Below are 23,570 nucleotides of genomic sequence, written 5' to 3'. Positions count from 1 at the left end.
TGTTAGCCACACACAAAAAACAAGCTTGTATAGATGAAAGAAGACCCATTGTTCGGTCCAATCAGTGAAAATCTGAATTTGATCCTTGGTTAGAAGGGATGTTGTTTTCAGTGATCTAGGCAAAGGCTCTGGCTTAAGTTGTGTCGCCCTGCTAACGGCTTTCCTAGGCGTCTAATGTTCTAGATGGATTAGTTGACACTCACTTTTTAGATTTTAGATTTTTGTTGCTCAGTACTTCATATGGCAAATGTAAGCTCCACGTTAAACCGAGTCCTAAGACACAAAAGGAAAACGAAAGTGTATAGTATCAAAAAAAAAGTCAGAACGGACAACAACCCACACGCGTCCTTGAGAAAGCCACCGCCTACCCCAGCAACTGGCACGCAACGCCAACAAAACAGAGCTGAATTTAACGCATGAGGTGAACTTAGACACGATTGATGACCAAGTTTCACGTAGCAATTAGTAATGTGACCTCACAGAGCAATTCAAGCGCACATGGGCGCACCATAACACAGCCGCTTAGCGGCATACCATTTGTAAACGAGTCGGGCAGCATATATTTGCTTACTTGACGGCTTACAAGTCACGCAATGCTTTACTCCGGCAGCAAAGCTTGTTCAGTAGTTCATGGCAAAAAGTAGTCTACGTAGTTGGGCAAAAGATGCAACTACAAATTTCCAGCGACGACACCAATTTTTTTCCACCTCACTATGGCTGACCACCTCGCCGGGAACGTCCACGTCCGCGCCCGGTTTCTCGAGAACGACCCCTGGAAGAGGAAGGCTGTGGAGTGCTCGTCCGTACAAGTCTGTTTTGTCTGTTTGTTCTGTTTTGTATTGCCCTCTCCGTCAAGTTGATTGTTCTTCCCACACTCTCTGCTGCGGTACCGGGATTCTGTTGTTCAGAAGATGCGCCAGCAATGGCTGGGTTTGAAGGGGAAGGTTCACGTACAGGGGATGCATCTGTGGTTCTGCTTGGTGATGCATCCGCTCCGCCTGACTGTGCTAGAGGGCTTTGGTCTGGCTCCACCTCAGCAAGTTCAGCAGTACCGTCACCTTCTACAATCTCCTCTGACATGTCTGCGTCGCTCTTTGCTGCTGCCCCACTTGGAGATGCTGCCCTGAAAGCATCACCTGCTTGCTCACCAATATCCAGGGGACTGCTATCTGATTGTTGTTCAGGTTCATCCGGCAACTCCCCCTCCTCCCTCTCATCCTCAGCATCGGTGGCTGTAGTAATCTGGCCCTCTTCCTTCGCATCCTCGAGTTTCTGGTCTTCATCAAACGATTCCACTACTGCCTCTGACTTAAGCGGCACATCTTCCACAGCAGTTGCATCACTGTCCATATTAACTTCAGCATCCTGGCCTTCGATGTCCATTGATGCACCTGTATATTCTTCCATGTCATCATTGTTACCCGCTTCGTCATCCTTGATGTCCTCAACCTCTTCAACTGGCATGGAAGCCTGATCCGTGTTCATCTCTTCTCCAGGCTGTTGTTGCACATCTTGGTTGTCTATCGAGATAACCACAGGAGCCTCAGTCGTTACATCTTCAGGGGCCGATTGATCAGTTTTTAACTCACTGGAACTCTGAACAGAATCCTCTTTAGGTTTCTTTGATGGAGGATTGGCATCATTAGCCTCTCCATGTGATGCATCATCTCTCATCTGCGATGATGGCATGAGACGTTTGCGACCAGAAGGCAATACAGACACACTGCCAGAAGTTTCACGCTCCAGTGATGGGCCACCTTTTTCCTGAACTACTGTGGAACCTCGTTCTGTCGATGTGCCACCTTTCTCCTGTACTGCAGAAACATCGACAACTGGTGTAGCCGCATCAGCCTGGGGCTCTTCAATTCGTTCAAGACTAGGCCGAACGAGCACCCTTCTTGATCTGCGTTGTTCAGTACTTGGCTTGGGCAAAGAAGAAACTGCTTTCTCCTCCATCACTTTAACTTGAGCAGGCCTTGGCGGAGTAGCTACCTGCCGCCCTGAGGAAAAAGAAGATGGATTATTAACTCCCATACTTTAAGGATGTGTAACAAAGTAGAAACAACCCCATTGTCAACTACGATTAAGTTGCAACCCTATGCCACCAAGTAACATGCCTGGTAAGTTCAGTATAATATTGCATTTCAAAACAATGTCTAATACTAACTTTTGCGATAAATAACCGTTAATTTCAGGCTATTTATCAAATGCATGCGCCTAATCGATTCTATGATCTTGCCACATTTATTTCAACTACTTAATATCCCATCCTCGGAAGAATAGAAAGAATGAAGAGGGGAGCACCTGTCGCAGCTGCATCGACAGTGGGAGTTTCAATAGGTGGTGTCTGGCTAGTTGAACCATCTTGGAACGGGCTAGGAGACTCCTCCATTTTTTTAGCCGCAAGGAAATATGAACGGAACTGCTCCTCTACTGCTGATCCAGACGGGATTTGAGATGATTGTCCAGAATAATGCTGCAGAAAATGCACATCGACTTTCAATTATGATCATAGAAGATAATTAAGGATAAATGTGTTAGGTCCCTAAAATGAGCAGAGCTCCGTACTTAAAGTATATATACTGTGAATTCCATACCCAACAGGAAAATAAATGGATATTTAAGATAAACCATACCTCAATCACCTCCTTCACAGCCTGCCGGTGCTTCTCAATCGATTCCTCTATTTGCTTCTTCTCCTGTAAACGATATTTGAAAAAATCAATTGGATGACACTTAAAAAAACACCCTTTTGGTAAGAACTTACGAAGGCAAAACATATCAAGCCTTAAAAAAATGTCCACTGATTTATAAACATTGAAGATTCTTTAGACTTTTCTTAATATATGCCTTTACAACATTTTAGATAAAAATTAAAAGCATAAAAAAATAGTTATAACAATGCTACATGGCATGACTGGCTGACGTTTGTTTATCATGTGTAAGCTGACAATGTGCCAAAGCACTACGAATGGGAAAATCCATCGAGAATGAGCACGAGGAAGATATGTACCTTTGATAGATTTTGAACAGCGACGTAGAAAACGTTCTCAGCCTTTCTGCGGTTTGCCTTTTCTTTCTTGAGATCATCTCTCTCCTTCTCCAAGATTTTTTCCAGTGTCTGTTAATACATTCGAGTTAGAAGCAGGAAGAAATGTTTTAATGCCATTTAAGCTCAACATGCTAACCTGTATCCTGATGTCTTTCTCTTTTACGGCCTGAACATTTGATGTTTCCATCGGCATTTTCTGACCTGCTCATCAGATTTAGAACTAGAGAAATTGCAGATATCAATTGACATGAAAGAGAAAGAACGTCAAATTACTTGATTTAAGATCTTCAATCTGCTTCAAAAGGCTTTTATTTTCTTTTATAAGATCTGCCTTCTCTCGCATTAACACTTCAACCTTTTTCTGCATCATTAAATAGGGTCACATAATAACACATGAAAATTGCACTGAACTCTTGACCTTGCAACAGAAAAAAAGGAGATCCTAACCTTGTAGGTGAAGGTAATCTTCTTCTGTCTATCAATTTCAGATTTCAGGCTAGCCTATGGAACAGAATGGTATATTAATACAGCTGAGAATATGAAGTCATAATATTGGTATCACAAGGATTAATAAATTCAAACCTCAACATCATTCAGCTTCTTTTCCCTAGCCCCCAATTCAGACTGACAGCCAGCAAGCTTCTCATCTAAATTTCTTATGGCAACGTCCCTCTCGGAAAGAAGATTCTTTGCACGCTCAAGCTCAACTGAATTCTCTCTCAAGGTTGACTGTTAGGCACAAGAAATAAACAATAGAAGTCAGTTGACACTACACTTAGATAGCATGTCAATCAATAGAAGTCTCCTTGACACTACACTTAGATGGCATGGCTCTGGATTACATGGCTAAGGTGTGTACTCGTACTCCAGAAAGAAGACAGTGCACATGGATGGCAAAACACTTATATCCACAAGAAAATAAAAGATTTTTAAAATTTATGCCAGTAGTCCAAAAGAGTATCATTACTACTTTCTGAACTGAAATGGGGTTTTGCAGCATATGATACAACACTACCAATCGCGTGCAGCTTAAGGAAAAAAGGGCGGGCTGCTATGCTCTCCCAAAATAGAAAAATAGTATCATTTCAAGTACTTGTGAAGGAAATGTCAAGGGAGACATATGTTTTTTAAAAGAAAGTTTTAAAAGTGATATCTCAGAATTATGGCACTACAGAGAAAATAAAACCACTGACTTTGATATTTTGAAGTTCACCCTTCATGGTCTCATATGTTTTCAAATCGACGCCTCTACTGTTTTCAACCAACTGCAGAAGACAGTAAAAGTTCAGAACATAACTGCAACTTCAGAAGAGTCGAACTATAAATATCTGATATACTGGTGTCAATAATGTTAGGGCATGAAGAAAACATTAACTTAGACCATCTGAATGAAGAAATACAATACAGCACAAATTGAGCACCTCATCACTGTTTCCCTTTCTTCCAATACCTACCCTTTTCTGTGCCACACAGCAAGCCACTAAATCAATCAACTCCCACCGCTTATAACACCACCTATGACAGCAAAATTGAAAGCACACATTTTTCACTGCTGAATACGCTCCCATTATTCCCTTGGTAAGACTGCCCCCATAACTTCCAATAATACACAGTTTAATGTTGCCTGCAGAAAACTGATGCCCAGCATTGAAGGGATTTGCTGCCTCAAGTCCAAGAACAAGTGCCTGTTTGGTTGCCTGTCCCAGGGGACCAGGGAGCTAGGGGTGCAAAGCGGCATCCCGCCAAGACCCACCAACAACTGAAGCTAGAACAAATTGAACTAGCACATTCCGATCCAGCTAGAACTAACTTTTTCTCTTTTCTATACGAAGCAGGACGGGTTCGGGCGCCGCTCTGCACCCCTACAGGGAGCATCCCAAGAGTTCAATTTGGGAGGCCTGGGGCTGGGATGGCTCAATGGTACAAATTTGTTGTTTAGTTGAGCACTGATCTTTGCCAAAGATAAGAAAATAACCTCACTGTGTTGCCACCATGAAGCTCAACATGCTCCCTGCAGTCAGATCCAACCCCATGCACTGCCCAAGTGGGCATCAAGGCTGTGCCGTCATGCTCAGCCAACTGTCTGTTGTATTATTTGTTGTTTGGATATAGTTTTTCTTTTAGTTTGATTGCCAGATTTTAAGGGAGGTTGAATTAGGGTGACATGACTGACTGGACTATCATCACCAAGTCCACTACTTGGTATCCATTCACTTGGACGGATGAAATTTATTATATCATGACAGTAAGCATGCACATTCACTTGGACGGATATATTCAGAATGATTCGAGAAACAATATACTGGTACTTAATAAAAAAAAATTATATCTGAGGATGTGTCAGACTATACAATGGTAGCAAAATGACCAATAACATACCTCAGAAATCCTTTGGTTGAGATTTGCTATTTCAGTCTTCTTCATGTCTAGATCTTTTGTACACACTTCAGCATATACCTGTTTCTCCAGTAGAATTTTATTCAATCTTTCAGCCTCTATTTTAGCTTTGTTAACTTCCTCACGGAATTTCTGTAGAGAGAAAATCAAGAAACGAATGACTATAGCACATACAGCTATTGGCCATACCAAAACAAAATAGACAATACACCATCATTTAGCTGACCTGGCATTCTTCAAAATTGTGTCGGTTCTCCTCTCTAAGCTGTATGTTGCTTTCACGAAGCAAATTAATTTCTCTCACCTGAGCAAAATCCATTTCAAAAACAAAAGGGAAAATGAGATACATATATAAGGCACGAAGAGGAAATGTACAAATGTGTTGAAAATTCACAAGGTAGAATGGCACCTGGAGTTGCAGCGACTTGAATTCTTCATCCTTGAACATTGATGATCTTGCACTATCAGCTTGACTGCGGAGCAAGTCCTGTGCCTCCTTGCTGGACTTCAATGCACTTTCCAGCTATACAAGCAACAGAATGAAGTGCATCTGATTAGAAATAATAATGACCTTATATACTTCAGCTTTAAGGGCAGAAGGGATTTGCCAGGCTTCATCCACATCACACATAATTTGCCAATCATATAGCAGAAATCAAGTATAGAAGGGACAGTTCTCTCTCAAAATAGACAAACAAATGCCATCACATAAAATAGACAATCATATAGCTGAAATCATGTTTAAATATTGGTCCCCACTTCACACAAACAAACTGATTAAACCATGCCACTTAGTACAAAAAAATGTATATGTACAGTGAAAGAACAGGAGCACATGCAATCGGTAGTCATATAGCTGAAATCATGTTTAATATTGGTTCCCACTTCACACAAACAAACTGATTAAACCATGCAACTTAGCTTGCACAGAAAACGTATATGCACAGTGAAAGAACAGGACCACATGCAATGATCGTGCATCCCGCGGTGCAGTACTCATAGTTGGCAAGTATTTTAAACAAGTAACAGCGAGCAAGAGGGGCAAACTTAACATACCTCTATCTGAAGCCGTGATTTCTCCTGCTTAAGCAACGATATTTCTGTTTCCGCCTGAAATAGTTAACTGAATAAATACCACCGACAAGAAATAACATAATGTAGTAATATTCCGCACTCACTATTTCCTTTGATCTGCGCAAGTAGCTAACAACGCCATGCAAATCATCCTCTCCATGTGAGTCGGTTCGTTGCGATGAAAGTCCAGCAATACCCCGTTCTTGCTCAGCTAATCGAATGTGCAAAGCTTCTAATCGGTTGTGTAGAATCTTATTCTGCACGTGAAATAAAATGTTACCCAAGATAGTCATAATGAATAACAAGCAGATAACTAAACCATATGGTCATGAAACTGATCAACACTGAAATGGGCAACCAAGGAACTGCCAGAAACACACTGTTCCAAGAATTACCAGAACCAATCAGATATATTTTTATTTTGAGAACCCAATATCTAGACTTAAGATAAGCAGCAGGATTTTAACAAAAATAAGCATTACTAAAGAAAAACTTCTTACATAGTACAAGACTAATCATATAGTAACAATGGCAAGCCAAAAAACCTGATCATTTAGCTCGCTATACTTCCGAAGGGCCTCATCCTTTTCTTTCACCAACTCTATCTTTTCTTGCTCACCAGACGTTCTTAGAGCATCCTGAAAATATTACATGTTATTTTTTTACAGAACTAGCTAAGATGGTGCAACTAAGCAAATCACTGTTTTTATGCATCTAACTCCGCTTAATCTACAAATGCAACAGAATTTTTCCCAAGAAGAAACCGTGCAACCAAATTCATACTATGATGTAGAGATTGTAAACATAGATAAAGGGAACAGAATCGATATTTATTCACAATTGCATAAGTTAAGTTAAACAGCTAAACATATATGAAATCAAAACATGCCCCCACTAACCAAGAAAATGAGCGATATTGCTCGATCAGGTAGACCTGGAGTACAGAATTTTAGAAGTATCTGCCAGGTAGTACAATTTTAACAAAACCAGAGCAGCAAGGGCTTAGAAGTTATTCTTCAGGATTTTTAGGAGAAATGTAGTCTACGAGCACAGCGGTAATACTCCCTCCGTCCCAAAATAAGTGTCTCAACTTTGTACTAGCGTTAGTGTAAAGCTGTACGAAAGTTAAAACACTTACTTTGGGACAGAGGGAGTATTTTTCAAACAAAATCTGCAGAGTAGGGCAATAATCTGAAGAATAGCACCTGCTGTCAAGATATGTAGCTCACTAATATCACCAGCAACTGAAGAATTAATCAAGAATTAAGTACACTAACTACTTAAACTTGAATGGAGTGCTTCAACATAGCAGCAAGGTCTTTCAAATGAACCAGCTAGATACGGAAATAAGGATTAGAAGCCTCAACCATATTCCTCCTAAAAGAACAATTACCTACTACCAAAAGAATAGATCAATGTTTAAGTCAATCTTGAGAAACTCTTAAGTCCATCTGTTTCACCACAAATTGCCACTTGTGACAAAAGAGTGCTTGGCAAGCCAGATTCCTATGGCAACCCCATACTCCTCTCAAGGAAAAAGGTAACAGCATTACAGGTATACGTTATGGGCTTTTGGCTAAAACACATGTATAAATAGTACAATCGAGGCTACAAAAGTGGGTAATGCCACAACTTATACTTGGTCACAAGCTAAACTTTAACCCAAAAAGGTAAAATTCACCAAAAGCCAAAAGGCACAAACTAATCAACCGTTTTGGCCTAACAAAGCATGAATAGTACGTACTCTAGCCTGACAAAATATGAATAGTATGTACTCCACAAAGCCAAAGCCCGAAACAAAATAACGGAGTCCAAAGAATTTTGAGTGTCAAAATTTACATTTTCAGCCTTGTGTGCATCTGCTGTTTGACGAAGCATTGCCATTTCTTGCTGCAATGAAGACAGTTGCTTAGAAGTATTTGTCAGCTCCTGTATTGTTTCAGATTGCAGGATAACCTACAAGGAAGACATAATAAATATATGTGATACCAGCAGCAAAAATTTAATTCAGGTTCGTCGTAGGCGAAAAGGTATGAAAGGTGAATCAATCCTGCAAACATAGTTTATTTCTGCAAACTTAATTTTGTTCTATACTTACCATAGGTTCAATTCTGGTAGCAGGTAAGTGAGCAATTATATGGTTTAGATTAACTATTGCCATTAATGTGAAGGTAAGGATCTTAATACACAATACTCGATGAAATCATGGTAAAACAGTCTGAAACTTAGGTAAAAAATAAGAAAAGACTTACAAACAACATGCATAGTTGTTATATGACACCAGATTGCTGCTAATAATGTTAAGGCATGTGAAGGTTAGAATCTTACACAATACTCACTGAAATCATGGTTAAAACTGTTTGAAACTTAGATAACCAACATGCAAACAGATTTACAAACATCATGCATAGTTGTTTTATGACACCAAATCAACAAATGTCACCACATTTTAGTCAGTTGGAGAGACGCATAGAACTTTTTGGAGTTTATTATAACAACATTAATTAATCCAAATAACAATAACACCAAAACCTAAAGGAGTACCCACATGATACAATGATTGTTGCTTAATGAACAGTAGAGAAGTCTCCATTGAGAAAATGGTTTAGACCAAGAACGATAAGGGGCCAAGAGGCTCCAGCCATAATAACTGCCCTTCATGGCACACGCAACAACACAAAATGACACTTGGTATTCTAAGTATACTCATGGACAAACATTCATTTAGATTCTCAAATTAAGCTTACTAAGAAATGAAAACAGGAAAATAGGGTAATACCTGCCGCTCGTAGTTGTCTTGCGCGCTACGCCAACGCTTACACTGCTCATCAAGAGCACTCTTTGAGGAAGCCAATTCAACTTCTAAGTTCTCAATCCGCGATCTGTCAGAGAATTAAAACATTGGATCAACCAAATCTGCAAAAAAAAGAACACTGCATCCATGCCTATTTATTGAGAGTCCAACTGCTTACACTTTCTGGGAAACTTCATTCCTCAGGATCGTAATGTCATTCATAAGAGTAGTGATATCCTTCTCTTTAACTTCAATTGTACTGGCAGCTTCTTCACACCTCATCACATAGCTTTTCTCAAATTCAGACAACTTACTTCTCAACTTAGCGATCTCATCTTCCAGGCTTCTTTTGGCCATTTCGGACTACCAAAAGTAGGAAGAATTTTAAACACACGTCCAATAAAGTACGTGAGACTTCAATAGAAAGAAAAAAAAAAGACAGATATTTAATACCTCAGTTTTGTAATCCTGGTATGCCGATTCCATTTGCTTCAATGCAACTTCATTTGAGTTTGCAATTTCTTTGTACTGTACAGGAACATAAGTATTAGCAAAATTATATTAGCAAAATAGGTCAGCGAACAAATGTATTTATAAGTAAGGTTAATTTCATAGGAAAGAAATATTAGCAAAATTGCAGGAGATGGTAGGAGAACCTGAAGCATATAGTTTTTATTTGCTTGTGCTTCCTCCTTGCATTTTTCCAACTCCTCTTTCAACCGGAAAAGCTCATCATTCACCTACAGGAATGAACATGAAAACACCAAACACGTGAATAATCCAAAAATGGCCCAGTAAAAGCTGCATGAAGGTGGTAGAACATAGACTATAGAAGGCATAAAATATTCCAGATGCCAAGATTCAGTGCTGAACTCAAAGAGATACCAGTGGCATGGATCCATTTTTGAAGAAAAACAAGCATATCACATTGACCCTTTACCATAGTATATAAACAATAGGTCAATAGCAGATGAAAGCTAACTCACCTCATTTACTGCTGAGTTATCATGACCACCGTCCCTAAATATGATCTATATCAAGATAAGAAAGCAGGATCAGATTTTTTTTCTTGGAAAGAAAAAATAAATCAGGTGAAGAAGATAACATAAGTAAAAGTGTCGAGAATACTCCATGTTTTCTAAGTACACTTGATAAGACATGCAATAATATGTAGGAGAGTTCTTTAGCAGGCAGGCTGTTTTGTCGTAGTTCTCACAATGACCTTTTTGGGCATTCCACCATCAACAACATGCAACCTAAACTAAGGATAATGTTTGCTCATGTATAAAACAACTGTCATAAGAAGCTCAAACTTACAAGGGCAATGTGTCCATCAAAGCATCACATAACAACCACTACAGTGTTAGGGACAATTACAATTTGATCACTATTACAGAATGGACTAATAGTCAAGTTGAGATGATTTACTAAAGACACATTCCAGAAACCAACAGAATTAGACGAACCACAACATATAATCAAATTTTGGCACTTTTAGTTTTTTTAGCAAGTCTTTTTAGGGGAGAGGCCTAACTGAAATACATTGGCAAAAACGGTTCTTCACAAAAATTTACAGGAACCTGGGCACCCACACAAACTAAATAGGAGACAGATCTAATCAACTAGTTCACTTGACAAGCCATCAGTTACTCCTTGGGAGACACTGGCTTTTAACCATTATAAATATATAGATGTGCAAATAACAGTCTACACTCTGTTTTCATTAGGCAGATATCAAATATGCACACACTAAACATTCCAACAACCCAAAGTAAACAGCTCATTAATTAGGCAGACCATCAAATATGCACACCAAACGTTGCAACAACCCAAAGTAAACAGCTCCTTATATACAACATTTTCTTATTGCCAGCATGCGATTTTGGGTGGATGGAAGTCTTTAAAATCACAGTTTTGGACTGGCTAGTATTTACCCTTTTTGATTTGAGTTTCGCCTCCAGATCTGAACACTTTGCCTACAAAACATACAAGTTAAAACAGTCGGGTAATGCGCTCAAAACCTTGGTAAACAATTTATTTGAACGAACCTCTGCAACAGCAGCCCTCGCCTCAGCATCACTAGAAGCTTTCCATGAGCTCTGTAACTCTTGTCTCATATCCTCTACCTGCTTCATGCAGCCCTCAAAGGCATTTTTCTTGTCAAGTGTCAGGACACGAACATGATCTCGTTGCTCTTGAACCTCCTTTTTTAGTTCAGCCCAGTCTCTCTACAAAACCGTTTAGATTTAAAATAACCACGTACATGTAGACTTGAATGAACAAAATCAAGCAATATATTCCTAGGCTCTGATATCTTGCAATCATAATGTTGACAAAACAAATCCAAGGTAGTTATGAAACCTGAAGCAGAAGTGGCAATGCACCATAGCTGCTGAGATAAACTATTACCTCTAGTCGCTTGATGTACTCCTGTTGATTTCTCCTTTCCATGGACCTTGCATTCTAAATTATCCACAGGTTAACGAAGAGGCACACAAAATTCAAACGTTTTAATAGATCTTAAACACAACATACCTCTTGAACCTCGTCAGTAGTATGTATTGTGTCAATGGTGGCCTGCGATGCAACGTATCTCAGAAGAAGAAAAGGTGAAAGGAAATTTCAAGAAAATACACTAAAGATCCCTGATTACAAACAATATAAACTCACTTCAATGTTACAAAGAACATGGAACTTAATTAGATTTGCTGAGATTACAAATCAATACAAAAGCTAAAATTACTTGCTATTTCATGCAAAATAAACTATATACATTTATAACATAACACAACAGAAAATGCTAATGTCAAGTTGCCTGCCCATAGGCAGGTACAATAGAAAATTGCATCACTAACACAAGGATAAAGGATGGTTGTACAGAAAAACAGAACTTGCATGGTTATAACACAAGGACAAAGGATGGTGTACACACAAAAAATCTCATCTTTTCAGCAACACACAAAAAATCTCATCTTTTCAGCAACACCATCATATCAGCAGCTAAACGGTAAAATATGCAAAAAAAAAAGAAAGAAAGAAGCCATGAGATAAAATTTTAAAGTAATGGACATTGAGAAAAAACCTGCAGACGGTGCACTCTCTCAGACAAACTGTTGACTTCATCCAAAGATCTTCTCTCTGACTTCACTAAAATCTCTTTTTCATGCTTTAAAATAGACACCTAAAAATTGGAAACTTATGTCAGGGTTCAGCATTTTATAACTGTTCAAGGGATGCGATAAAATCCAACATACCTCCATTGACAGTTTCCTTGAGCTCTCCTCTAAAGCTTGCATAGAATCTGAACTTTCACGGAGTCTTTTTTCATAATCAACTACTAAATGCATCAACTCCGCATTTCTGAGCGAAACAGAATTAGCTTCCTTTCTCTGTATGTACGAATACTAGATTAGGATGAGTGTACACTTATCTTCTACTCCCTCTGTAAACTAATATAAGAGCGTTTAGACCACTACTTTAGTGATCTAAAGTTCTAAACGCTCTTATATTAGTTTACGGTGGGAGTACTAAGTAACTGGAAATTCAAGGTGACACACCAATGTGAGGAAAGAGTTATGAAGAAAGAACCTGGTGATCAATCTCTGCCATGAACCCATTAAGCCGGTCTCGAGCAAAACTAGCTTCCAGCACTGCCTTGTCACGCTCAGATCGCAAAGACATAAGCTCAGTCCTAAAAAAATGATAGCCAGTATTGGTCAGATATTCAATTTCAAGTAAAGCCAGAAAGAGCATCACATAAAGAGCCTGTATAAGTAGCCATCTACAACTGTAGTAAAAAGTTGTGAGAAATGGAATCATGTGTCTGCAAATCTGCAGACCCAACTTCAACACAGTTGGCAAGTAAATATCATGACAAGCAGATTTCGCATAGTTTTTTCGTAACAATGTTTGGCCATTTAAATATGTTTTTGTCTAGAAAAATACAAAGGTAAGTTATGAATCACAAGTAAATCAGAATGCCCCAAGAAAGATGTCGAAAGAGCTTATTATGATGTTATGTTGCTTCCTAACCATCAATCTTGTTGTCAATTGAGAGAAAAGACAAAAATACTAGATGTTACCTACATCTAACATTTTTCTACAGCAAACAAGGTAAGAAAGCAGAGGGGATAACCTCAACTTGGTCAACTCTTCATCGAGTTTTCTGGCCCGCTCAGAGACTTGTTCATGTGTTTTCTTCGAGATCTCCTGGTCAAAATCAAATGGAATTCACAGTGAGAACAATCATTAGAACTGCATGGTAGTACATATGATTGGTCACTTGTTGAGAAGATCACCTGTGATCCTTCAAACAGCACCATCAGGTCCTTTCTGCCATCATCTAGAAAATAAAAAACAAAACCACGACTTCTAGTTAATACTACGTTACTATAGCAGTAAGATATACTAACTGCGCACACCACTTCCATCACCACAGCATGCCAGTCTAAACTGAAATCAACATACGGTTAACAGATCGAACCTTGCAGATTACTGGATATGTTTTCGATACTGGAACGAGTCTTCTGCTGTTCTTCACACAATTTCCTGTACATCGCAACCTAAAAAAGTCAACTATATTAGGGCTGATGTCACATGCAGCTTGTGGATGACATTTTGAAGAATAGGGGGTTCAACGTCAAAAGATATTCCGGGTCTTGACAAGATATGTAAGACGCACAGATCTATGAAGAGATTCAATCATTATTGCTTGTTCTTCAGATTTCTTCATAACTTTTTCAACTCTTGATGCAGCGTCATCTGTGATTCTCTTCAGCTCGATTTGGAAGCTCTCCTAAAAAGGAAAAAAGGGAAGATGCTTGACATTTGCCCATGGAAATAACAGAATGGCCTGGTACTCACAAATGGAATATAAATATAAATTCAGATATACGGAGCGAAGTTAAACATCATGCATACCCTGAGTTCCACGCCCTTATTTTCAAGATCGGTAGAGAGCATGTGAACTTTATTTCGAAGTTGAACATTTTGCTGAACGAGCCCATTAATATCATTAAATGTCATCTGCCCCAGATTATCAGATGGTTACATTACAGATAGAATAAGCGTGTGAAATGATGGTAAAATATAGTATTTGTAAGGATCAAAATGAGGCTTACATGTGCATGGTTATTGTTTTCAGCATTAGACATGCCATTGCTTATGCTGGTAGAAGCAGCACCATGACCTACAATGGGAACACTAGAACCACAACGAAGCTGTACGTCTTGACATTCCTTTAAAAGAACAGCGACCTACAAATAATCAGAAGGTACAACATACAATTAACGAATCAAGTCTTCAAATATATAAATGATGTATCATCGATGCAATATACTATCTCCGTCCCAAAACATGAGTAGTTTGACCGTCTGAATTCATACTTTGACCAACAATTAGTCCAATAGTATGTAGTTTAAGTTACACTAAATAGACGCCATTAGATTCATATCCAAATGCACTTCCGTATGATTATGGTTGCCTGAGCATTGACTAAATAGTGTATGAGAGATATGTAAAGCATGAATTGAGACAATCAAAATACGTCTTATATTTTGGAATGGATGGACTTTATTTATATATTATATATATATATATATATATATTGTACAACATACTCAATGATAAAGTAGTATATATACTACCACGTCGTAGGCTCGTAGCATATCAGACGTGTGTGTAAGTACACCCAGTAGTAACATGCAATTTCCCCATATAAACTGCAGTTGTTTCACAATAGACAAGTTTGGATAACATCCACACTTTAAGTGGTAGGACGGCCATAACTAGGGCAATGCTTCGAAACAAAAATGTTCCACCAAAAATGTGGCAACAGTTAGTCAAACCAAAAATGTGCTAACTTAAACACTTGAGACATGTCTGCCTAATTTTCGGCATAACCACCAGGTGTGGCAACAACCCAAACATCCCTAAGGTAGTACTCCCTCCGTTCCTAAATACTTGTCTTTCTAGAGATTTCAACAAGTACTACATACGGAGCACAATGAGTGAATCTACACTCTAAAATATGTCTATATACATCCGTATGTGGTAGTCCGTTTGAAATCTCTAAAAAGACAAATATTTAGGAACGGAGGGAGTATTTGATAGATTTGGAGTATCAAACCATGCTTGTTCCTTTTAGACGAACATTCTGCTACTGTATCTAACGGAAGCGAGTTCGATCCAATTCCATATAGTATTTCTTTTCGGTCAGGAGATACTCCAGGGTGGGGGTACTACACAGAAAATTCACTGTTAAGCACCTTCTCAGTGATAACTTATGGAACTATTCATGTGTCATTTGATTAGATTTGAATGGATCAGATTTAGAACAACTGGAGGACGAATGGACATTTCATGAGAGCCTCATAAATAGAGATATCAGTTATCAGGACTGCCAGCACTTCAAGATTCTCTAAATCTTACCCACCAACAATGCACCCAATAATTAATGGGAGTTGACAATGAGATGATAGCACTAATAATTGAGGTTAGCGCTAGACATTTCACATGTACATATTTTAATACAGTTTCGCAATTCCAGTGAATGGAAGGAATATAACTAAAGGAATGTAGGGCGACTCACTTGTTTTTGCAGGTCATCTATTTCCTTGTTAGCAATAAAATGATCGCGTTCCCACCTTTTCAACTCCGACTGGAAGACACAATAATGTTAAAACCTCATTATAAGAAACTTAACAAGTTATAATACATGCATACCTTTAGATTCCTTATGGTATTCTCAAAATTATCATGCTCCAACAATGCCTGCTGCAATTTGTGATCCATTAGAGCATAAGCTTCAACCATCCTCTCATGCTCGGCTGACGTGAGAAAAAGGTCAAGCTTTAAATAGTGTGTCCAAATGGTTGAGCTTGTATAACAAAACAAACATCATTGCAATGCTATCATATCATAAATGGTACTTATACTAAAAATTTACCTCGCTCATCTAAGATGAGTTCAGCCTTCTCCTCAATTTCATGTAAGACCTGTTATACAGAAGATAATTCAGTCTCTAATAGTAGGCAGAATAAAGAAAAAGGATGCAGTACAAAAGAAGTAGATTAATAAAGGCTAATGGTTGCTTCCTTCCTGAACAGGAATGATGATGCATTACAAGTACGAGTACGTGATTATTGAATATTAACTACATGCGGTGTGTGTGTTATGCACTTCGCAGATAAACTTCCTGCTATCCACTACTAATCCTAAAATAAGAAGTGTGAAGGAAAAGAGAAATGTTAGACGAGGCAACATTGAGAAACTTCTTGTATTTGTCCATTTCTTACTTGATAGATGCTGTTTCAGAATGTATGCAGTAGAAATTTTAAAACATTGACCACTACATACAAATATAATATACCTTTTTTACAGCACCATTGTTTCAAATTGACCGATAACATAAATAAGAAAATAGTTTCTTTACAGCACAATTGCTTCAAATTACCACCCTTTCTAGAAACCATATGTAGAAAAAACTAGCAAAAACAAAAGAAAGTAAACATAAAACGTCCAGGTTTGGTTATGCTTCTCAAACATATACAGTTATCCAACTGGTTTTAGTTATGCTTCTCAAACATAACAGTTATCCAACTGGTTTTGAAACAAAGATGTGCTCCCTCCGTAAAGAAATATAAGAGCGTTTATATCACTAAAGTAGTGATCTAGAGGCTCTTATATTTCTTTACAGAGGGAGTAATTGCATATAGACGAAGTGTCAGTCAACACAGTTTAGTCAAATCATGTGGAACTATGTACGAGCTTAAATTCGGTCAAAGATATTGACAAGCACAATAATGTACCCTTTCCAGAACCGCTTCAGCATGTCTCCTCCCAAACCTCTCATGGCGTAAAGCATCAGTGGCTTCTTGATATTTCTCATATATCTTAGCAAGCTGATCATGTAAAACAGGTTATCAAGCAACATTTGATTTGAGATATGAAAAGCGTGCAATGTTGGACAAAATATAATGAGTACAAGACATCAAACATACACTCCAGCCATCACGAAGAAGAGAAGCAGCTAATGCAGTTCCAGAAACACCACTAGGTACTCTTGGAACTATCATTAGGTCATTCCGATTTACATCATCAGAAAGTGACCTGCAAAACAGAGAACAAAGCGGAATTCAGAAAATGTTCTCTCTTAGGACCGAGTTTTGATCTATAAACACAACATTTATTTTTTATTTTTTAAGATAATTTTATGTATGAACATTGGTAAAGATTAACATAGTAGGATGGTTTACACTGGATGTGACACACAGCAGATACCATATTTAGAAAGATCTAGCTCAAATACTACGAAAATCCACTTAACAGAATGCACATTAATGATGGCACCTACATGCTCTAGTAAAACAAATTTAACAGAAAAGAGAAGGCTGAGATTTCCATTTACATGCAAGCATGAGTGCAAAATAGAAGAAAATACACTCTTGGTGCCTATACAGTGATAGATCCTACTTCAGAGATCTTACTAGACTAGAGGGTCAGTGAGTTTTAGAAACCATACATTTCTTTCATGGGTGTATCACTTAAATCAGCGGGTTCTGCTGCAATGTTGGTGAATGGTACAAGGCTCATTTCACCAGACTTTCTTGAATTTTCCAAATCAAGTTCACACTTCTGTATCTTCTGCTTTAAGTTGGCAACTTCCTGCAGGGAAAAAAGAAAACAGAATAAGGTCCAAATCTCCACTACGATCCACTCACAGAATCCACTGAATTGGGTACAGAAAATAATCCCCAGATATACCATTTCAAGATCACTCTTGGCCAAGGTCTCCTTCCCAAGCTTTTCCTTGTAATCATCTTCAACTTGGGTCAAATGTGTCTGGTTTGCACAAAGAATGACAATTGAGCATAAGAGTTTCTATCCATAAAATGGGACAGAGAAGTACATCCAAAGAAGATACACAAAGGCATCACCTCCAAAGCTTTAATAACACCTTCAAGTTCCCCAGCCTTCTTTGACCATTCGCTAGAACTTTCTTTGTGAAGTTCAGCAAGTTTCATGACCTTGTTTTTTAGGGTTCAAATCAAAAGCTACTATTAGAGATGAACAGCACTACTGTAAAAAACATCATCGCTTCATAACTGCAAATTGCCAACGGCAAGGGGCTAGACCATACACATACAAGGTAATGGGATCATTGCAACGTTTCTAACTGTAAAGAATGAGTCTTAATCAGGTAGAGAACTTCTATATCAAGTACAAGAATTTACAATCAAGCTGTGACACTAGTCATATCAAAACACTTAAGCAGGCATACCAAATAAATTTGGCTGTCTACTTGGCTAGACAGGCACGCCAAGGTGGGCAAGATAATAATGGGTATTAGATAAGCCAGCCATGAGTTGAACTTGTTTCTCAAAAGAAATGCACAACTTTCATTGGTCAAACTTCAAATCCAAGGGCGACGACTGACTCTCATGCAAACCAAATATGTATGACGGCATAACAGATACTCCTCTGTAAACTTTTATAAGACGTTTTAGGTCACTACTTTAGGGAGTAACAGACAATCTAGCATTAACAAACACACAGCCCATGCCCCTGATATGCAATTCACAGCCAGAGGTTGGCCAATTCTTTGCCAAGAAAGATAACTCTAGCATCCCGTCTGGCTACGCTACGTGTACGATCGAGCTCCATCACCATGCTCAATGCATGGTGGGACTGCAAGCAGAGGGACTCCTGCGTATTTCGTGAGGAGACCCAGCGGTGCCAGGCCAGATGGGCACAATGAGCTATGAAACTCCCGATTAGGTCAAGGCCGGGGCTAAGAAACTGCAAATGTTTCTGCTCACTGACTTAGCTTAGTAATTTGTTCAGGTAAATATGTTTCCCCTATATATCAATATAACAAGGTGCAATGCTTGTTGCTTTTTCTCAAGAAGAAGATAAACATACTTGGGGTTCAATTGGCTTAGACAATTTCTGTGAAGCTGAATTCCTTATACTAGAGCTAATGAACATAGATCTACAATGCCTTCTAAGACTAGTACTATGTGTCGTGTGCCAAAGCGAAATTACTATCAAAGAGCTCGACAATTTCCAAATCGTCAAAATATAAAGTGAGCAAAGCAAATTGGGAGAGTATCTAGGATAGACAGCGGAGGTTGGGGGGGGGGGGGGGGGGGGGGGCATACAGTTGAAAGCTCAGCGCCAAGGCGTTGCTCATTAGCAGCTGCAGCATCCTTTGCTGAGAGTAGCTCCTACAGTCAACAAAAGATGAAATAGTAAAGGTTAGCTGGTTTTTTAGGGAATAGCAAAAGTTAGATGAAAGATATAGCATAATCATCAGAACTTATACCTTTTCCATATAAGATACTCTTTGCTCAAGCTCAGAAATCCGTTCTTTACTTCGCCTCAAGGAACTTGTAGATTCAGAAATCTCTCTTTCAAGCTGATAACCAGAAATCAGGTTCATGTTTTCTTTCCTGTATCTGTCACATCAAGTATTAAATAAGAAGAAAGTAACCTCTGCAATCTTTGCTGACATCCGAGACTCCTCATCCATGTTTGCCTTTCTTAGATCAGATAGATTCTTTACTTTTGCTTTCAGTTCCTCATCAAGCCAGAGATTATGCTTTTCAAGAAGCTCCTTCTCCTAATAAGGGAAGTAATAAAAATAAATAAGAAACACCAATTGGTCCATGAAAAACAATTGCTCAGGAACTTCCTTGAATCTTAGTATAACAATGAGTAACCAAAGAGCAGATGAAGACGATGCGATGTACAAGAGATTTATAGAGAACTGAAATAAGGCTTGGTAGAACATTATACTAAAACTTGCTTCGAAAGTTCTAAGCATTCCTAAGCCTTTTTATATGTATACCTGTTCAATGCGGTTACATGTCGCCTGGCAGTGAGTTAACTTAGCTTCAACCTCGTGTATCCTAGCCTCTTTACCAGCAGAAGAGTCAGCCTGATTTACCTGAAAAGACGATAAAAACGGTATGCCCACTTAATTTTATGCTATAAAACACAAAAGAGCAAAGGTCTTTCCACGACAAAGGAGCATGAAATCTCAATTGAGTTTAAAAAAGGCTTAGCTTGCTAGAGTGCATAGATAAAATAACGCTCATGATAGGCGCAAAAATAATATAACCCATATATCCATACCGCCAGCAAGAAAAAACGCAATAGATATTACATAGCATATCACATTTTTTAAATTTTCAAGATTGTCTGATGGAAAAACTACAGATAAGTTATTCAAGAAAGAGTGAGAGGTCTGACGATATGGCAGAATTCTTAAATAGCTCCACTTCAGTTAAACTGACAAGAGATCGAACATTCAGCTTTTCAAATGGGCAGATAGTTCATGCAATAATGCTATAAAAGAAAAGCAGATGTAGCTATGTTATATAGACGGTGGAAAACTAACGTTTTAAGTCTGTTCATGAAACAACATCAAATCTACATGTCATGATTTATTACAAATTACAATATATTTGAATGTAAGAATAGCTCTTCAAACAACATAATATCTACCAAGCTAACGTCAAATCTACATAGCATATAATGGCCGCCGTCTATGGAGGTACTGTATCAGCTCCACCGAGATAATATGTAGAAAACACAAACCTCTAAGATGTAAGAGAAGTTTTGTAAGATGTCACACATAAGTAATCAGGTGTGTCATAAAAACTTAACAAAGACGTGAAATAATGTATGGTAGAGACAGATATAGATGTATACCTACAAGCAAATCAAGTTAAGATCAAATATATTGCTCAGAATGCAAATTTGACTTTTGGACATGCATGCCTTCCAAAGGGATGGCCCCATGGGTAACTGATCGATAAAGTCATAACCAACTAACGAAAATGATTCATCCAGTAAGTCAGAAGTTATTCCAATAAATTTACTGGTGAAAACCAGCAAGAACGTCCGTAATATACAGTTGCTTGCGCATTTTTGCATGTACATTGCACCATATGGTGCTAAGCAAACCAAACCAAATCAAATCCTCTCTCTCCCTCTCTCTTGAGGTGCGCAAAAATCTGTTCTAAAGCAGGACAAGTTACAGAAACAAGCTGCACTAATTAGCATTTAGGCAGAAACAAACCTATAGTTAAACTCAATAACAAAATCCTCAAGCAGCAACCAGTAACCAGTAGTCGGTACTACCAATGTATGATGCTAAAAACTACATTGTCCCGCACACCACCATATCAGATTGCACCAAGCGACAATTTGTTCAGGTGATCATGTACTCTCAACTCGCTCTACAACCAGTTTGATGACTGCTGCATATTACTAGTAGAAGTGTGAGGGCGTTAGGGTAGCTCACCATCTTATCATGGTAGCTCTGAATGACGCCATCCTTCTCCCGTATCTCTGCGTCCCTCTGCTCGATCAATTCAAGCGACTGGCACTTGGACTTGTGCAGCTCCGAGATTTCCACTTTGAGACGCTCGACCTCGCCATCCTTTGCAATCTGCGACATCGGCAACACAAGTGGTCAGTGCAGGAAGCTTAATAACCAAACAAAATGATCAGTCGCCCAAAAAATCTAGGGTTCGTACTGCTTGGATGCGGAGCTGGTGTATCTCGGCCTGGGAGGAGGCGAGGTCGGCGGCGCGGCGCTCGGAGGCTGCGGTGAGCTCGGCCGCCTCGGCCTGGTACCGATCGACCTCCGCGGAGAGGGTGGTGAAGCGCTGCTCGAGGAGGGCGCAGGTCTGCTCGGCCGCGATGGCCGCCGCGTCGGCCTCGGCGCGGACGGTGTCGACCTGGTTCCGGAGCTCGCGGATGGCGGCGTCGGCCCGCTCGGCGACCGCGGCCACGTCCCCGCCGAGGAGCCGGAGCTCCTCGTCGGACATGAAGAGCGGCATCGCCGCGGGCGGGGTGGAGCGAGCGGGAGCCCTAGCCGCGCCGAGATTTCGGGGTGGCCTCCAGAAGGTTCTAGGGTTTCCCCGCGGGGAGGGGGCGAAGGGTGGTGGCGGTGCCGCAAGCGGAGGGGGTGAGCCGAGTTGAACTGGAGAATGGAGACGGACGAGACGCCAAACGGCGGAAGCGGAGGCAGTATATCGGGAGGAGGACGTGCTGGGGAGCCCGGCCTGGTTACCGACCTCAGGCGCCGGGCCTGTATTTGCGACGTGGGCTGGAAACGAGATGGCGGCTGCCGGGCTCCGTGTAACTTTTTGTCTCTTTTTTTACTTTTTTTTGTCTTGTTTACTAATGTGAGCCATTTTTGGTAGACAGAGCCCAGCACTGTAGCAAACCGGTCTATTATAGCGAACTGATTCATTGTAGCAAACCGGCATACTATAGCAAACTATTTTTAGAAAAGTGAACACGTTTTGAAATCTTGAACATTTTTCAAATTTATGAATTCTTAATTTAGAACATATTTTAAAAATTGTGACTTTTTGGAAGAAAAAAAGGAAAGAAGAAAAGCAAAGAACAGAAACAGAACAAACCAAAACCAAAAAAACAGTAAAAACAGAAAATGGAAAATCGGTAAACATACCAGACTGGAACCCTTCAGAAGTTCCCGAAAAACGGAACCACCGTCTTATTTACAAAGCATTAAATGGGCCAACCTAGCTCGGTTCCTCTTGTGCAATTTGACGCAAAGGAGCATCACATAGGATTTACCACGCGTACACTCATTGACTTTGTTACGTGACTAGCGGACCAATTCATATCACTTGCCTTTCTGCTTTTTCCGGGAAACCTATTCCGTCTGGGTTGCCAAATAGCGCCCACGCGTGTACCACCCGCCCATTTGAAGCTTCTTTTTGTTTTTTCTTTATGTTTTCTTTAGGGTTATTTTATGTTTTTATTTTATTTTTCCTTTTTTTCTTATTCATTTTCTTATTTTAAAATTTGTGAAGCATTTTTAAATTATTTTTAAAAAGTTAGTTTTCGAATGCATACACACTTCTTAAGAATTTTCATATACTTTCTGAACTTCTAATATTTTTCCAAATGCATGAAAAAAATTCTTTGTGAATGTTTTTTTAATTTTCATGGCTATTCAACCATGAATATTTTTTGAATTCACATACATTTTTTAGTTCATGGATATTATTAAAAGTCATGAGCATTTTTTGAATTCATGAATTTTATTTTCCAATTCACGAACATTTTTTGAATTTATGGATATTTTTTAGAACCATAATTTTAAAAAAATGTGTTCATTTCTTAAAATTCATGTATAATTCTTTTCATCCATGAATATTGTTTTAGTTTCTCTACTTTTTTTGAATTTGGGAACAATTATTAAAAAAT

At 39.1% G+C, this 23,570-nt stretch overlaps 1 protein-coding gene across 2 annotated transcripts; it reads right to left on the bottom strand.

The window, feature by feature from the left end:
- Positions 1-422: 422 nt before the first annotated feature.
- NUA (nuclear pore anchor) lies at positions 423-22,344 on the bottom strand. Of its 2 annotated transcripts, none has more exons than XM_087528608.1 (48): positions 21,863-22,344; positions 21,628-21,774; positions 20,167-20,265; positions 19,810-19,938; positions 19,642-19,734; positions 19,478-19,543; positions 18,254-18,343; positions 18,081-18,158; positions 17,839-17,981; positions 17,318-17,426; positions 17,126-17,218; positions 16,264-16,312; positions 16,041-16,144; positions 15,907-15,975; positions 14,438-14,572; positions 14,238-14,342; positions 13,999-14,112; positions 13,801-13,879; positions 13,616-13,659; positions 13,453-13,526; positions 12,906-13,008; positions 12,572-12,706; positions 12,400-12,498; positions 11,853-11,894; positions 11,679-11,780; positions 11,366-11,545; positions 11,252-11,293; positions 10,304-10,348; positions 9,974-10,057; positions 9,771-9,845; positions 9,496-9,680; positions 9,303-9,405; positions 8,363-8,479; positions 7,069-7,161; positions 6,628-6,780; positions 6,506-6,559; positions 5,859-5,972; positions 5,676-5,753; positions 5,432-5,581; positions 4,246-4,317; positions 3,635-3,781; positions 3,500-3,553; positions 3,326-3,413; positions 3,189-3,253; positions 3,014-3,121; positions 2,637-2,699; positions 2,305-2,476; positions 423-2,000 (listed from the first exon to the last, which is right to left on the bottom strand). In XM_087528608.1, exons 1-48 carry the CDS (start codon positions 22,166-22,168, stop codon positions 712-714), a joined length of 6,138 nt encoding a protein of 2,045 aa, XP_087384734.1. In that variant the 5' UTR covers positions 22,169-22,344; the 3' UTR covers positions 423-711. The 2 variants fall into 2 exon arrangements, with proteins under 2 accessions (XP_087384734.1, XP_048535923.1); XM_048679966.2 differs by having other exon boundaries at positions 11,727-11,780.
- Between the last annotated feature and the right edge of the window lie 1,226 nt (positions 22,345-23,570).

The sequence above is a fragment of the Triticum urartu genome, chromosome 6A (assembly GCF_056163025.1).
Source record: "Triticum urartu cultivar PI428250 chromosome 6A, HENAU_Tu73, whole genome shotgun sequence".
Lineage (NCBI taxonomy): Eukaryota > Viridiplantae > Streptophyta > Magnoliopsida > Poales > Poaceae > Triticum > Triticum urartu.
The sequence above is the reverse complement of the archived record's forward strand: the minus strand, read 5'-3'. Positions and strand labels throughout refer to the sequence as shown.